General features: G+C 35.4%; 2 protein-coding genes across 3 annotated transcripts in view; one reads left to right on the top strand and one right to left on the bottom strand.

The window, feature by feature from the left end:
- abce1 (ATP-binding cassette, sub-family E (OABP), member 1) overlaps positions 1-11042 on the top strand; it is a 13815-nt gene extending 2773 nt beyond the window's left edge. Inside the window, exons 2-16 of the mRNA XM_016231368.1 lie at positions 3589-3686; positions 3763-3880; positions 3966-4103; positions 4187-4256; positions 4354-4450; positions 6279-6368; positions 6440-6561; positions 6642-6863; positions 6952-7011; positions 8055-8113; positions 8188-8298; positions 9066-9208; positions 9291-9413; positions 9584-9695; positions 10533-11042. Of these exons, the coding sequence (XP_016086854.1) occupies positions 3589-3686; positions 3763-3880; positions 3966-4103; positions 4187-4256; positions 4354-4450; positions 6279-6368; positions 6440-6561; positions 6642-6863; positions 6952-7011; positions 8055-8113; positions 8188-8298; positions 9066-9208; positions 9291-9413; positions 9584-9695; positions 10533-10580 (1611 nt within the window). The 3' untranslated portion in view covers positions 10581-11042. The remainder of the gene's footprint in view (positions 1-3588; positions 3687-3762; positions 3881-3965; positions 4104-4186; positions 4257-4353; positions 4451-6278; positions 6369-6439; positions 6562-6641; positions 6864-6951; positions 7012-8054; positions 8114-8187; positions 8299-9065; positions 9209-9290; positions 9414-9583; positions 9696-10532) is intronic.
- A 1961-nt stretch (positions 11043-13003) lies between these two features.
- The window catches only part of otud4 (OTU deubiquitinase 4), a 13379-nt gene continuing 10713 nt past the window's right edge, over positions 13004-15669 (bottom strand). For both annotated transcript variants that reach the window (XM_016231396.1, XM_016231397.1), the window contains exons 18-19: positions 14849-14889; positions 13004-14746 (exon numbers count right to left, since the gene is read on the bottom strand). In XM_016231396.1, the coding sequence (XP_016086882.1) occupies positions 13652-14746; positions 14849-14889 (1136 nt within the window). In that variant the 3' untranslated portion in view covers positions 13004-13651. The remainder of the gene's footprint in view (positions 14747-14848; positions 14890-15669) is intronic.

Here is a 15669-nt window from a genome sequence, read left to right as displayed (position 1 = left end):
CTATATTTAGTAGATTGTGTTTAACACACAAAAGAAGTGACGATCAGGTCAACACACAGAAGTACATTAATTCTACATTGATTTAATTTTTGTTTACTGGTATCGGATCGGTATCTGTATTGACCGATACTCAGAATTTTCAGTATCGGATCGGATTGGTTCTTAAAAAAAAAAAATGGTATCGTTGCATCCCTAATTTATTATTAATTCTTTTTATTTATTTAGGATATATTTTATATACATTCCGATTCCAGTGTCTAAATATTCTTTATTTTATATTAAAAAAAATGTTCTTTGAAAGAGTGTACTTGCATTATTATGCTATTATATTGTCATACTGTCATTAATCAGTGGCATAAAATGGTCTTAAAATAGCAATAATATCATTTATCGCAATTAATTTTGGTGCAATATATCGCACAACAAAAAGTAGTTATCGTGACAGCCCTACATACAGTACGTATACAGCACACAGGAATTACTGCAATCACACGTGCTCGCACACGCACACTACGGTCACGCAGTTTGCACAAAAAGGTGTTGTCAGCGTTGCCCTGAAGATTTTATTTGTTAGCCTATATAGTGTAGCAACTTAAAGGCTACACGTGACATTTCTCACTAGCGAGGTAATAACAGCGCTGTTTAGAGATGCTGCTGCAGAACACTGTTGAGGGACGCACAGAGGTAGCCTAATTCACAAGCTCGCTCTCTCTCTCTTTCTTTCTCTTTCTCTGTGTGTCTCTAGGCGTGTTTCCATTACCCTTCAAATTGTGCATTGGAACTAGCAAAAGAGTCGTTGGATGATACGGCGGAAGAAATAATCCTACTCACAATAGCGATTTAAGTACAAAAACCAGACGAATCCCTTTAAATATATCATCTGATTGATGTCTTGAGGTGTGGTAACCGTAGTATTAGCGGAATAATTGACTCCGGGCCGTTGAATTATTATTTTTCATCACCACTTCGGGTGTGCATTATTTTTCTAATAATTCAGCAGCCCGTCGTCAATTATTTCTTACAGAACTATTAAACAAATGAATTAAAATGTATACAAAAAAGTATAACGATTGCTTTAGTATTATTAGTAATAGAAAGGCAAACATTATAATACTTTCTCGTTTGCCGTCAGCATTCAGCAAACACGCATTTATATCATTTAAACAAATCTTTGAATGACTAATGAGCATTTAATTTAACAAACCTTGCAGACTTAGTCAAATCTAGTTGAGATCTTGTGAAGTGTGCATTTGTATCCTGCATGATCGCGTGTTCTCTGCGTGACGGTCGGTCCATACGAATTGAATGCTGACAGGAGGAGAGTTCAGCTTCACTAAAGACACGCGATCGACAAACTTTAAAATAGTGATTTCAAATTGTGCTGCGCTTTATGCAGTTGCCCACTGTCATATTCATGTCATTTTCGTTGCGTGCTGTATGTAAAATGAGTGTTACCTTCGCTTTATTTTGAGAGAAAAAAAAATGATTCGCACAAACTTCCCAGAATACTGAGTGCCCCGTTGGTTACCGTGTTTACTTCCTTTTAATTAGATTTTTATTAAATATTTATTTATTTGTGAAAAATGCTTTGTCTTTTATTATTTTTACTAATTATTTACACAATAATTTTTTATCCATTTTCAAATGATTTCAAATTTCTTAAATTAAAATAAATAAAATTATATCAGCCATCGGCTACCCTGCTTTCCAAGATATCGGCATCAGCTGTCAAAAAACCCATATCGGTCGACCACTACTCCAGAACATCTCACATCTTCTGAGGAGCGTTTATTTCTTCATCTCTCAATCAGCACTGGATTGCATTGCATTATATGTTTAGAGTAGGCCCGTCACGATAACAACTTTTTGTTGTGCGATATATTGCCCCAGGAATAATTGCGATAAGCAATATTATTGTCATTTTAAAGACAATTTTATGCCACTGAATATATAATCATAATGTAACAGCATAATAATGCAAGAAGGCCTACACACTTCCAAATGACAACAAACTTTACATTTTTAAGAATATTTAGATCACGGAAATTAAGTATCAAAATATTAGATACCTTAAACCTGCATAAATAGTAAATAAACATTTTCTAACAAAAAGTGCAAAGTAGGAAGAAAAAAAAAGAAAAACCACAAAGAAATTATATGGAGATTTTTCCATCTACAGATTTTTCCCAGACCTTCTTTTCTCTGTAAATGAAGGCTGCACACTATTGCTGAAAAACACAATCACTACTCAGCACTCAGATGTCTGTATGCACAAAGGCACAGATCCCTAAACAAAGCCATATCTGCAGAATAAACTTTTTTTTTTTGTAGAAGCATTATTTAAATTTTAACTAGCACCTCATGACTCACCACGTTATGTATTAGAAGCTGCAAAAGACACAGGCACAAGTGGAATGTAAAAAACATGGTGACATTAATTTTTAAGTAAATATAATGGGCGATATATTGCGTCACCAAAAATTATTGAGGTCATGTACATATATTGCGCGATAAGTCGATATATTGATTATTGCGACAGGCCTAGTTTAGATCATGCCACTGAATATATAATCATAATGTAACAGCATAATAATGCAAGAAGGCCTACACACTTCCAAATGACAACAAACTTTACATTTTTAAGAATATTTAGATCACGGAAATTAAGTATCAAAATATTAGATACCTTAAACCTGCATAAATAGTAAATAAACATTTTCTAACAAAAAGTGCAAAGTAGGAAGAAAAAAAAAGAAAAACCACAAAGAAATTATATGGAGATTTTTCCATCTACAGATTTTTCCCAGACCTTCTTTTCTCTGTAAATGAAGGCTGCACACTATTGCTGAAAAACACAATCACTACTCAGCACTCAGATGTCTGTATGCACAAAGGCACAGATCCCTAAACAAAGCCATATCTGCAGAAGAAACTTTTTTTTTTTGTAGAAGCATTTTTTAAATGTGAACTAGCACCAGCTACACCACGTTATGTATTAGAAGCTGCAAAAGACACAGGCACAAGTGGAATGTAAAAAACATGGTGACATTAATTTTTATGTAAATATAATGGGCGATATATTGCGTCACCAAAAATTATTGAGGTCATGTACATATATTGCGCGATAAGTCGATATATTGATTATTGCGACAGGCCTAGTTTAGATCATTTCAGTCTCATTTTACTAAGACAGATTACTGGAGATATAGAGCGACCACTATCATTTTAAGTATCTTTTATACTGTTTTAAAGATCTCTTTGATTTACATTACAAGCAACAGAATTTCATAACCTTTTTTATCATATAAATATCAGCAATGCACCAAATTACATATTTTTGCTCAGTTTGAATCTCTTAAAAAAAAAAAAAGCTGTTTTCCCTCCATATTCTCACTGTATCAGACTATATGAGCCATAACAGCCTGATGGATCAAATATGATACTCGACAAAAACACAAGTAAAAAAAAAATTTTCTTAATATTTTGTCTAAAGGTTCAATAAGCTATTCCATTTTAAAAAAAATAGATTTTTCTATCTTAGTTTCCATAACCCAAAATTCATAGTTTATCATGCATTTAATCTCATAGAAATGTCCATTTGGTGCTATTTCAATCGTGAACCTGCCAAGCAACCTGGAGAAGGAAACCACACACAGATACTGTGCCAATTCCTTCAAGCTCCACAGGTACAAACTGAGTCATCAGTACATTAGTCACGCTTCAGTATTTTGTGCGTTTAATCTGAGTGTTCATGTCCGTCAGGTTGCCCATCCCTCGTCCGGGTGAGGTGCTGGGGCTCGTGGGTACTAACGGTATCGGAAAATCCACTGCTCTGAAAATCCTGGCGGGAAAACAGAAACCAAACCTGGGGAGATTCGATGTGAGTTTCTCTCATCCGCACAAACACCCACTCCAGATCTGATCCGAGTTTGCATGTCTAACTTAATTCATGCATGTTTTTCCAGGCTCCTCCTGACTGGCAGGAGATCCTGGCGTATTTCCGTGGCTCCGAGCTGCAGAACTACTTCACCAAGATCCTGGAAGACGATCTGAAGGCCATCGTGAAGCCGCAGTATGTCGATCAGATCCCCAAAACTGTTAAGGTTGGTATGAACGGCAGCTAAGGGAAATCTGAAGTCAAATCTGCTGTGCTTGATTGTGTTGTAATTCTCCCTTTGTCCTGCAGGGGTCAGTAGGCTCCATCCTCAGCAGGAAGGACGACACCAAGTCAGAAGAGCTGGTGTGTGAACAGCTGGGTACGAACACATGCTTTTCTTTTTATGCAGGATCATGTAAATAATGTAGATCGAATAATGTAGGTGGTTTTGATGGTTCTCTGCTCTGATTGGTCAGATTTGTTGCACTTGCGTGGTCGTAATGTTGAGGATCTGTCAGGAGGAGAGCTGCAGAGATTCGCCTGCGCGGTTGTCTGCATTCAGAGAGCTGATATGTGAGTCCCTGCCCTTATGAAGAAGTCCTGTAGCATTCAGTGTTATTTTAGTTTTATTTATATATTATTATTTACTAATATATTGAATCAGCTCTCTCAATTTTAAGTTGTAATTTTAGTTTATTTTATGTGATTTGTAACTTTTATTAGTTTCTGTTTAGCTTTAATTTTGTCATTTCAGTTTTATTACTTCAGCTAAAACTTATTTAATTTAATTAGTGTTATTGTAGTATTATTTATTTAATGTTAATATGTTGAGCTTGTATTTTAATTTTTTCAATTATCAGTTTAGTTTTAGTAATTTTGTTTGCATGCTTTTGTCATTTGATTTTTTTTTTTAGCTTTCATTTTTATTTCAGTTTTAGTCATTTTAGTATTTAAACTTGTTTTATTTCATTGTAATGATGAAGTGTTGTAGCATTAATTATTTTAATATTATTTACATACTATTACAATAGTAATATTTTTAGGTTCTATTTTCAGCTTTAATTTTAGTTTTAGTAATTTTGCCTGTCATTTTTAGTTTATATTTATATATATATATTGAACAGCTGGGTACGAACACATGCTTTTCTTTTTATGCAGGATCATGTAAATAATGTAGATCGAATAATGTAGGTGGTTTTGATGGTTCTCTGCTCTGATTGGTCAGATTTGTTGCACTTGCGTGGTCGTAATGTTGAGGATCTGTCAGGAGGAGAGCTGCAGAGATTCGCCTGCGCGGTTGTCTGCATTCAGAGAGCTGATATGTGAGTCCGTGCCCTTATGAAGAAGTCCTGTAGCATTCAGTGTTATTTTAATTTTATTTATATATTATTATTTACTCATATATTGAATCAGCTCTCTCAATTTTAAGTTGTAATTTTAGTTTATTTTATGTGATTTGTAACTTTTATTAGTTTCTATTTAGCTTTAATTTTGTCATTTCAGTTTTAGTACTTCAGCTAAAACGTATTTAATTTAATTAGTGTTATTGTAGTATTATTTATTTAATGTTAATATGTTGAGCTTGTATTTAAATTTTTTCAATTATCAGTTTAGTTTTAGTAATTTTGTTTGCATGCTTTTGTCATTTGATTTTTTTAGCTTTCATTTTTATTTCTGTTTTAGTCGTTTTAGTATTTAAACTTGTTTTATTTCATTGTAATGATGAAGTGTTGTAGCATTAATTATTTTAATATTATTTACATACTATTACAATAGTAATATTTTTAGGTTCTATTTTCATATTTTCAGCTTTAATTTTAGTTTTAGTAATTTTGTCTTTGTTATTTTTAGTTTATATATATATATATAGCTTTTTCAGCTTTTTAAATTTTAGTAATTTTTGTATTGAGGCTTAAACTTAATTTATTTCAGTGCAAGGATCTAAAGTCCTGCAATGTTATTTTAGTATTGGTTGTATGCTATTATAATATTTTGAGCTGCTTAAATATATTTTCCATTTTAATTTGACTTTAATAATTTTGTGCTTTTGTCATTTTTGTTAGTTTGTTTTTAATATTTATTTAGCTTTTTTTTTATTTGAGTTTGCTGTAGTATTCAGTATTATTTATGTACTATTATAATATTTTTATCTTTTATTTTTTTATATTTTCCATTTTAATTGAAGTAATTATATGTGCTTTTGTCATTTTTGTTAGGTTTTTAAAAAATATATTTATTTAGCCTTATTTTTAAACTTATCAAGGCAGCTGTGTGCAAAGGCTGCATTTCTGTTTTTCATCAGATATTTATGTGCTTATTTCAGCTTTAATTCAATTAATGAAAACTGTTTAATAGTATGTTACCAGCAGCACTAATAGCAATGCCGTTTCTCTTTCCCTAGTTTCATGTTCGACGAGCCGTCCAGTTATCTCGATGTGAAACAGAGGCTGAGAGCTGCCATCACCATCCGCTCCCTCATCTCTCCAGACAGGTCTGAAGCTCTCGTAGCGTCGCTAGTTACTCCTCATTACTAGTCCTTACAGCTCATATTCCTCTGTGTAGGTACATCATTGTGGTGGAGCACGACTTGAGTGTACTGGATTACCTGTCAGACTTCATCTGCTGTCTGTATGGCGTTCCCAGCGTTTACGGTGTGGTGACCATGCCCTTCAGCGTCCGGGAAGGTACGGCCCTCTCCAAAACCTGCACGTGATGCTCAAAAATGTTATGTTTTGACTAGAACTTGTTCATTTTTTTTCTCCAGGGATCAATATTTTCTTGGACGGCTTCGTGCCGACAGAGAACCTGCGCTTTAGGGAGACGTCTCTGGTGTTTAAAGTGGCGGAGACGGCCACTGAGGAGGAAGTGAAGAAAATGTGCCGCTATCAGTACCCCAACATGAAGAAGTGCATGGGCGAGTTCTCGCTCACCATCACGGAAGGAGAGTTCACCGACTCCGAGATCATGGTCATGCTGGGAGAGAACGGTGAGACGAGGGAGACGGTGGTCCATGGTAAAGGAAGCGGTGATTGTGGTTTGATTTATTGTCCAATAAACGGGTTTTCCTCTTTCAGGAACTGGGAAAACCACGTTCATCAGAATGCTTGCAGGAGGCCTCAAACCAGACGCAGGAGGTGAAAATCAGCACACATCAGTCCAGTATTTAACATAATTCAGGAAATTGCTAATTATTCATCTAAATCTAATCCCATTTTATTGGATTGCAATATTCTATTCTAAGAAAGAAAATATATTGTGTATGTACACTTGAAAAGGTTTTTGACTAAGTTAATTCAAAGTTAGTTGTAGAATTTAAGAAAAATTATATATATACTCTTCCATCTTTATTTGACCCTCTAACTCTAGCACTCGCCATTCTAATTCTATTCTTAAAAAAAAAAAAAAAAAACACTTGTCCCTTTCAGACTTGCACTGTTCATTTGCTGCTTGTTTTCTTCAAAAAAAAAAAAAACTAACACTTGCTTTCTAATCTTTTTGTATTCTATCTGTTTTCTTTTCATTTATTATACAGTTAACAAAAGCAAAATAAGACCTCTAATGCTAGCTTGCTCTATTTTTCTATTCTGTTTAATTTTTTTTATTTTTATTATATTATTTAAAAAACCCTTGCTATGTGTACTGCGTTAAGCTAACTGAGACTTGTTATAGCACTCTTTTGTTGATTTTGATTGCTTCCATTGTCCTCATTTGTAAGTCGCTTTGATAAAAGCATCTGCTAAATGTGTGTGTATATATATATATATAAAATTTGTAGAAATAATTACTGAAGTTTTTAGAATTTAAGAAAAGTTGGTATTTTAAAAAATATATTACTTGTTTTTTTTCACGTTTCCATTTCCCCCCCTCCATTTTTTACATGACATAAAATAGCGTATATATTATATATAAATTACTCTGACAAAAGCACATCAAATTGTTAAAGGTTTTAGAAGTTAAGAAAAGTAAAGATGATGGAAGCAAATAACAACATTACCAAGAGTTTTAGAATAAAAAGAAAATGTGTATTGTATATTCTATTTTACATTTTTACATTTTAAATTATTAATGCTAAGAGTAAAACATTTCTTTTGTCAAGTCAAAAAGATTTTTGGGGGACTTTTTTTGTTTGTTTTTTTTAACACTTTTTTTAGTGGTAACTGAGTGTGTTGTTTCTCAGGTGAGGTGCCTATCCTGAACGTGAGCTACAAACCACAGAAGATCAGCCCCAAATTTAAAGTGAGTTTGAGTTCGTTTTGATCCGTATGATGTACATCAGTCTGCAGGAATCGTGACGTTCGGTGTGTTTTCAGGGCAGCGTTCGAGCCCTGCTGCACGATAAGATCAGAGACGCGTACACACACCCTCAGTTCGTCACTGACGTTATGAAGCCCATGCAGATTGAAAGCATCATCGACCAGGACGTGAGTACACCAGCGTTAAAAATAGCTCTAAAATATTTTATCGCCACATTGCACGGTTGTATTCCAAGTAGGCAGTATGTACATGTAATTAATCTGTTTACTTTCCGGTTGTTTGGTACGATAAAGGTCTTAAGGAGTTTGTCTTAGTCTTTACATTAAAATAAGGAATTGAATTCAATCTCATTAATTTCATTGTTCTGAATTTGAAAATTGTTCCTCAATTGTTGTTTTTTATTCTTGGCTTTTATTTATCAAAAAAAATCTAATTACATTTTTTAAGTTTATGTATGTATAATTTTAGAATTTCAACATTTCAAAATAAATTTAAGTCTTAAATATTTTAAATATTCTATTATTATTTAACTGGGATTTATTTGATACTGTTACACCTTTAAAACTGTTGTATAATTTAAAATTTAGAAAATTTTCAGTTTTTAATTTAATGTGAAGTTTTAGTAATTTTAGTTATCAGTTTTTAATATTTCCGTTTAGCTTTAGTTTTTTTTCAGTTTTTCTAATTTTAGAAGTTTAACACCCTTAGTACTATTATAGTATTTATCAATATTTTGAATTGGCTTTTATTTTTATATTTTCATTCTGAATTTATTTAAAAAAAAATTTGTAATTTTGTAATTTGTCTCGTTTTTCTATTTAATATTTCTATTTAACTTAAATAGTTTTTGTTAACAATAACAACACTTAAGTACACCACACAGTTTAATAGATTATTACATGCTTATTCAAACACACTGATTGTGTGTCTGCAGATCCAGAATCTGTCTGGCGGTGAGCTGCAGCGTGTGGCTTTGGCTCTGTGTTTAGGAAAACCTGCGGATGTGTATCTGATCGATGAGCCGTCTGCGTATCTGGACTCTGAGCAGCGTCTGATGGCTGCCAGGGTCATCAAACGGTAACATCTGCAACACTTTCATGGCAGTTTTTGTGTGTTGGATTCACTATTTCACTGATTCTTTTCTTTAATTGCTGTGCAGATTCATCCTTCACGCAAAGAAGACTGCGTTTGTGGTGGAGCACGACTTCATCATGGCCACTTACCTGGCGGACCGAGTCATCGTCTTCGACGGAATTCCATCCAGAAGCACTACCGCCAATACGTACGTCCTTTATTTGCTCTGATAACCTGTGTGTAATTGGTATTACATTTAAATGAACAAATGTATAGAAAAGACATATATTTTCTGTATTCCAAGTATTGTATCATAGGTCTATGAACATGTAGGTGATTATGAAACTCATGTTAATGCTGAAATGTGTTTCCCATCAGTCCACAGACTCTGCTGGCTGGCATGAATAAGTTTTTATCGCAGCTGGAGATCACGTTCAGAAGAGACCCAAACAACTTCAGACCAAGAATTAACAAACTCAATTCCATTAAGGTAAACATGCACATTGAAACAACACTGTACAAATTAAATCTGCAGATTGTTTCCTTCAGGATTACATTTAACCAGTGTTATTTTATTATCACTGAGAGAATATTATGGTTTTTATGAATATTTTGAATTAGGTTTTATTTTTTTAATTTTAAAGTTTGAGTTTAGTAATTTTGTTTTTGACATTTTTAGATGCGTCAATAGTTTTTTTTTTTGTTGAAGTTTTACTTATTTTAGTATCAAAAATAAGTATTAAACTAAAAGAAAATGGGTCTTGGCAACTATATGAAATACAGTAAGTTTATTATTATTTTTTATGTTTTATTTTATTTCAAGTATTTTTATGGTTTTAGTTGAACTATAATACCCCTGCATTTAACCCAAAATTAATTAGGCTTTAGACTGAATTGACAACTCTTGATAATGAAGTTAAAATCAAGTAGTCAGGTCGTGTGTGTGTGTGTGTGTGTGTGTGTGTGTGTGTGTGTGTGTGTATGTATATATATATATGGTTGTTTGAAGCAGCTTCACAGTAATAAACAAGAAAATAACAGTATTAATATTTAGCTATAAAGCTGCTCTACAGAGGACAATAGTGTCATTATTAAATTAAGTTTAGTGTTGACAAAACAATTTTTGGATTGCGACCATCTCGAAGCCTAGTGAGCCTCTTGGCTAGACAGCATTTTTGGGCCTCCTAATAGGGGTTTCATACTTCTGAACCTCCATAAATGCTGTCGAAATATGTGGCTTATTTGATGGTCTTGATATAGTGTCATTATGTGGCCATTAGCTTTGTACCTGTTAATTAAAAACCTGTATTCTGCTTTCGTCTTTAAGGATGTGGAACAAAAGAAGAGTGGAAACTACTTCTTCCTGGATGACTGAAGGTCCTATTTCACAGAATTCCATAAATTTAGCCGCTCAATACGACATCGGACCAGCGAACGCTGGCATTGTGGACTTATATGTTTACTGAATTATCGCCACCATCACCACTTCAAACATACAGCTCTGCTCCTCTCCTCTTGGCCATTGGTATGATTCCACAAAGAGACGAGATGGATCCTCTGAGATGAGGAGAGGACATTATTTGAGAATAAAACCTTAAATGTTTTTGGGTTAATTATCGTTATTAACAGCTTAAGTTCTTTCTGGTCACAAAGTAATGGGAACCAATTTACACATGCCAAACATGCAACTGTATGTTTTGAATAAAATATTTGAATCATGTTACACGATGTGTTACATATTAAATAACCCGATTTCTCAAGATTAGGCTTTTGCCTTCGGCAGTCTTGTAAAGATGCAACTGAAACCGTTCGATATTAAAACGCACTACCAGCTACACAAAACCTGTTGTGTCAATGATATTGGGTGACAAGTCTGTGCAGTGCAGAGATTGTTTTGGAATAAACTGACTTTAAATGGAAAGACTGCAACTGAGGAAGATTGGCTTGTATTTGGTGTCACAACTACATGTACGGAATTGCAGTTAAAATTGGCTTGATGTTCTTTAGCTTTTGTTTGGTGTCCAAACTACATCTTTCTGTATGTACTTTATTTCCTCTGATAAGAGAGCATATTTGACACAAAAGGCTCTGAGGAATATATAGTCCAGTCAAGCAAATGGGAGTTGTACTTGCATGTCTATTGCCTAAATATATTAAAGGGAACTGCAACTGTAAAATGAAAAGACAATATATTCTTAGGCTTTTTATTTCATGTATAAATGAGAAAGAGAAAACTGAGAAAGATATTCTTAAATCTTTTATTTGGTGTTAAAACCACATCTTTGGATCAGAAATGTATTTTATTGCAGGCATTTGGCATCAACATTCATTCAGCAGATACCCCAGAACCCTGCTGGGGGGATGATGGTGCGCAATAAAGAAACAGTCAGAAACTCAATCAAAACCAAATTTTCAACAACAAAAAAAAAGAAAAACTTGACAAAAAAAAGGCACTTTCCTGCGTCCGGTGATATTACACCATTAATTGAACTGAATTGTTTACGAGCTTTTCAGGAAAAATCTGACTTTTAGGACAGTCCTCTGAGAACCAGTCTAAAAAATACCCACGTTAAAAGATGCAAATAAAGATTTCGGTGTTTACAGGAAGTGCACATAGATCTGATAAGTTGTATGCAATATAAAACCAATATTTTTCCCTTTTGCTGTGCATGTAGGCAGCATTTTTGGGCCTCCTAATAGGGGTTTCATACTTCTGAACCTCCATAAATGCTGTCGAAATATGTGGCTTATTTGATGGTCTTGATATAGTGTCATTATGTGGCCATTAGCTTTGTACCTGTTAATTAAAAACCTGTATTCTGCTTTCGTCTTTAAGGATGTGGAACAAAAGAAGAGTGGAAACTACTTCTTCCTGGATGACTGAAGGTCCTATTTCACAGAATTCCATAAATTTAGCAGCTCAATACGACATCGGACCAGCGAACGCTGGCATTGTGGACTTATATGTTTACTGAATTATCGCCACCATCACCACTTCAAACATACAGCTCTGCTCCTCTCCTCTTGGCCATTGGTATGATTCCACAAAGAGACGAGATGGATCCTCTGAGATGAGGAGAGGACATTATTTGAGAATAAAACCTTAAATGTTTTTGGGTTAATTATCGTTATTAACAGCTTAAGTTCTTTCTGGTCACAAAGTAATGGGAACCAATTTACACATGCCAAACATGCAACTGTATGTTTTGAATAAAATATTTGAATCATGTTACACGATGTGTTACATATTAAATAACCCGATTTCTCAAGATTAGGCTTTTGCCTTCGGCAGTCTTGTAAAGATGCAACTGAAACCGTTCGATATTAAAACGCACTACCAGCTACACAAAACCTGTTGTGTCAATGATATTGGGTGACAAGTCTGTGCAGTGCAGAGATTGTTTTGGAATAAACTGACTTTAAATGGAAAGACTGCAACTGAGGAAGATTGGCTTGTATTTGGTGTCACAACTACATGTACGGAATTGCAGTTAAAATTGGCTTGATGTTCTTTAGCTTTTGTTTGGTGTCCAAACTACATCTTTCTGTATGTACTTTATTTCCTCTGATAAGAGAGCATATTTGACACAAAAGGCTCTGAGGAATATATAGTCCAGTCAAGCAAATGGGAGTTGTACTTGCATGTCTATTGCCTAAATATATTAAAGGGAACTGCAACTGTAAAATGAAAAGACAATATATTCTTAGGCTTTTTATTTCATGTATAAATGAGAAAGAGAAAACTGAGAAAGATATTCTTAAATCTTTTATTTGGTGTTAAAACCATATCTTTGGATCAGAAATGTATTTTATTGCAGGCATTTGGCATCAACATTCATTCAGCAGATACCCCAGAACCCTGCTGGGGGGATGATGGTGCGCAATAAAGAAACAGTCAGAAACTCAATCAAAACCAAATTTTCAACAACAAAAAAAAAGAAAAACTTGACAAAAAGGCACTTTCCTGCGTCCGGTGATATGATTACACCATTAATTGAACTGAATTGTTTACGAGCTTTTCAGGAAAAATCTGACTTTTAGGACAGTCCTCTGAGAACCAGTCTAAAAAATACCCACGTTAAAAGATGCAAATAAAGATTTCGGTGTTTACAGGAAGTGCACATAGATCTGATAAGTTGTATGCAATATAAAACCAATATTTTTCCCTTTTGCTGTGCATGTAGGAACAAGAAAACAAAAATATTTATAAGATTTTATTACCTATGCAAACACACAATTACATTTTTACAGGGGTTTAGTGAAATAGGAACAGGTGAAACAGTTGCTTTACTTTTAATCAATGTGGGGAGAGAAAATGCCAGAAAACTTAAAAGCATTGTATACATTACTAATCAATATAATTTGCCAAAAGCCACCCAGAAACTCAAAACAACAAATTTTGTGTATCTGATATCGTAAACCAAAAAAAAAGGTGTATATCCAGCATCACAGATATGGTAACTGCATCTCTACTCTTGGCCCTGCACCTCGTCTCATATAATTTCTGTAGAATGACTGGTCATCTTGTCTGCCTCGGCCAGAATAATCTTTCCAGCCACGATGGCTCCTGCCTCGATATCCTCCTCTGTCATCTTGGCCACGTCTTCCTCCACCCCTGTAGGACTGGCTGTAAAAGGACTGAGTGGTGCTGAGATCCACATTGTGAAACTCCATCTCTTCCACCGACCACTTATCATTAGGAGAATAAGGGTGAATGGAGCGAGAAGGGTCTTCTGCAATAAGACCAGCATGAAGGCTCTTTGGGAAGAGTCCCCCTTGTTTTCCTAAGTTCCCATTGGTTAAATGGGTCAATCCTGCCATGTCTCCTTGCAATGGGCCAATCTGAAAAGGTTGTGCAACAGGACAATGTCCACTAAAGGGTGGAGGTTCCATCGTGGCCACTGAAACGGGAATGTCTAAAGGCTTGTAATCACCACCACTCAAATGAGGTTGGCTTCCAGGAAAGCCAGCGGTATTCTGCAAGGACCCAAACTGGGGGTTCACAGACCTCTGGCCATTCCCTTGACCTCTGTCCACTGTTGGAGGAACAAACGGCAAGAAATCCATCCGGCCATGAGGGCCATGGTTTAAGGCTTCAAGAGGCATTGGAAGTTGTATACGGTGGTACCCAACAGATGTCGGCGGATACATCTGATTCCCAGGGGGTGGATAGGGTGGTGCTGAAAACTGCACTGGAGGGTACGACCCAGCATAGGTACTTAGACCAGAGGAAGCTGGCCAGGCCATTGGTGGCAGCGGCATCGGAATGGATACAGGGTGATCATTGTACGCTCCCAACTCTATTGGACCAACAGGGCCGCTACCAGATGCTACAGGTGCAACAGGAGCATGGCTGTCCAATGAGGTGTCAGGGATGGAGCTCAAATTCCGAGGAGGAGAAGGGTTTTCTGGTTGCCATGAAGTCACGGTGGGGTTAGCAGGAGAGTCCGAGGAAGGAGGAGGGCCTCTAAGGTGCATCTGATAGGCTTGGTTTAGCGCACCCAGATAAACGATGGGAGGAAACATCGGCTGAGAGTATGCCTGAGGAAATTGGGAGAGCATTACACTTCTATGTAATTCTATAAACAGTAATAGTCTTTAATAAAGCAACAAATGCAAAGAAGAGTTCTCAAAACAGTGTACCTTGACACCAAGGTTGAAGAAGAACCTGAGGATATTGATATCTGAAATAATACAATGCATTTCAAAGATTAAAATCATTATGAGGAAGACCGACTAAATAAACTTTTAAAAAATGGGTTATATTTGAGAGGATATCTTAAATGTTAACTCATGCTGAAACTGACAGACTAGATAGGGTGGCATTAGGGCTGCACGATACATTGAAAATAATCCGCACCCGATTTGGTGGTTGGCTGCAATTTTTTATGCGCAACTTGTCAGTGAAGTATGGTTGAATGCTGCTGCGTTAAAAGCCAGAGGGCGCTCTCGCACAGAAACTCCAAATATTCCCCGCAGAAGTACCACCATAACATGCGTAGTTCCAGGAAATGCCTATGGGCATCTTTCTATCACTGTTTTTCAAACCTTCTCAGATATTTTCATGATAATAAAGTATATTTATAATGATGATGTTTGATGAGTGTTGCTTTTACAAATGCACATTATAGGAGACTCAAGCAGCACTTCCTACTGATCAAAGAGCCGTGCTTCACGGACATGCTGCGCATAAAAACAATCGCAGCCTTTGCAATATCATAATTGCACACTAGACAGGTTGATTTACGCGAGATTTAGTGTTAATCGCGATTTATCGTGCAGCCCTAGATGGCATAGCAACAAAGACAACAAACAGCTTAAACAAGTACAATTTGCCTGAATATCTAACAATTGGCTGCAAGAATCAACAATGTTGTGGTAGAAGGGAAAGTTTTTTTTTATATACAGTGGGGCAAAAAAGTATTTAGTCAGCCACCAATTGTGCAAGTTCTCCCACTTAAAAA

The sequence above is a fragment of the Sinocyclocheilus grahami genome, unplaced genomic scaffold (genome assembly GCF_001515645.1).
Source record: "Sinocyclocheilus grahami isolate Dianchi unplaced genomic scaffold, SAMN03320097.WGS_v1.1 scaffold389.1, whole genome shotgun sequence".
Lineage (NCBI taxonomy): Eukaryota > Metazoa > Chordata > Actinopteri > Cypriniformes > Cyprinidae > Sinocyclocheilus > Sinocyclocheilus grahami.
Note: the sequence above shows the minus strand (reverse complement) of the source record. Positions and strands in the feature narration are given on the sequence as shown.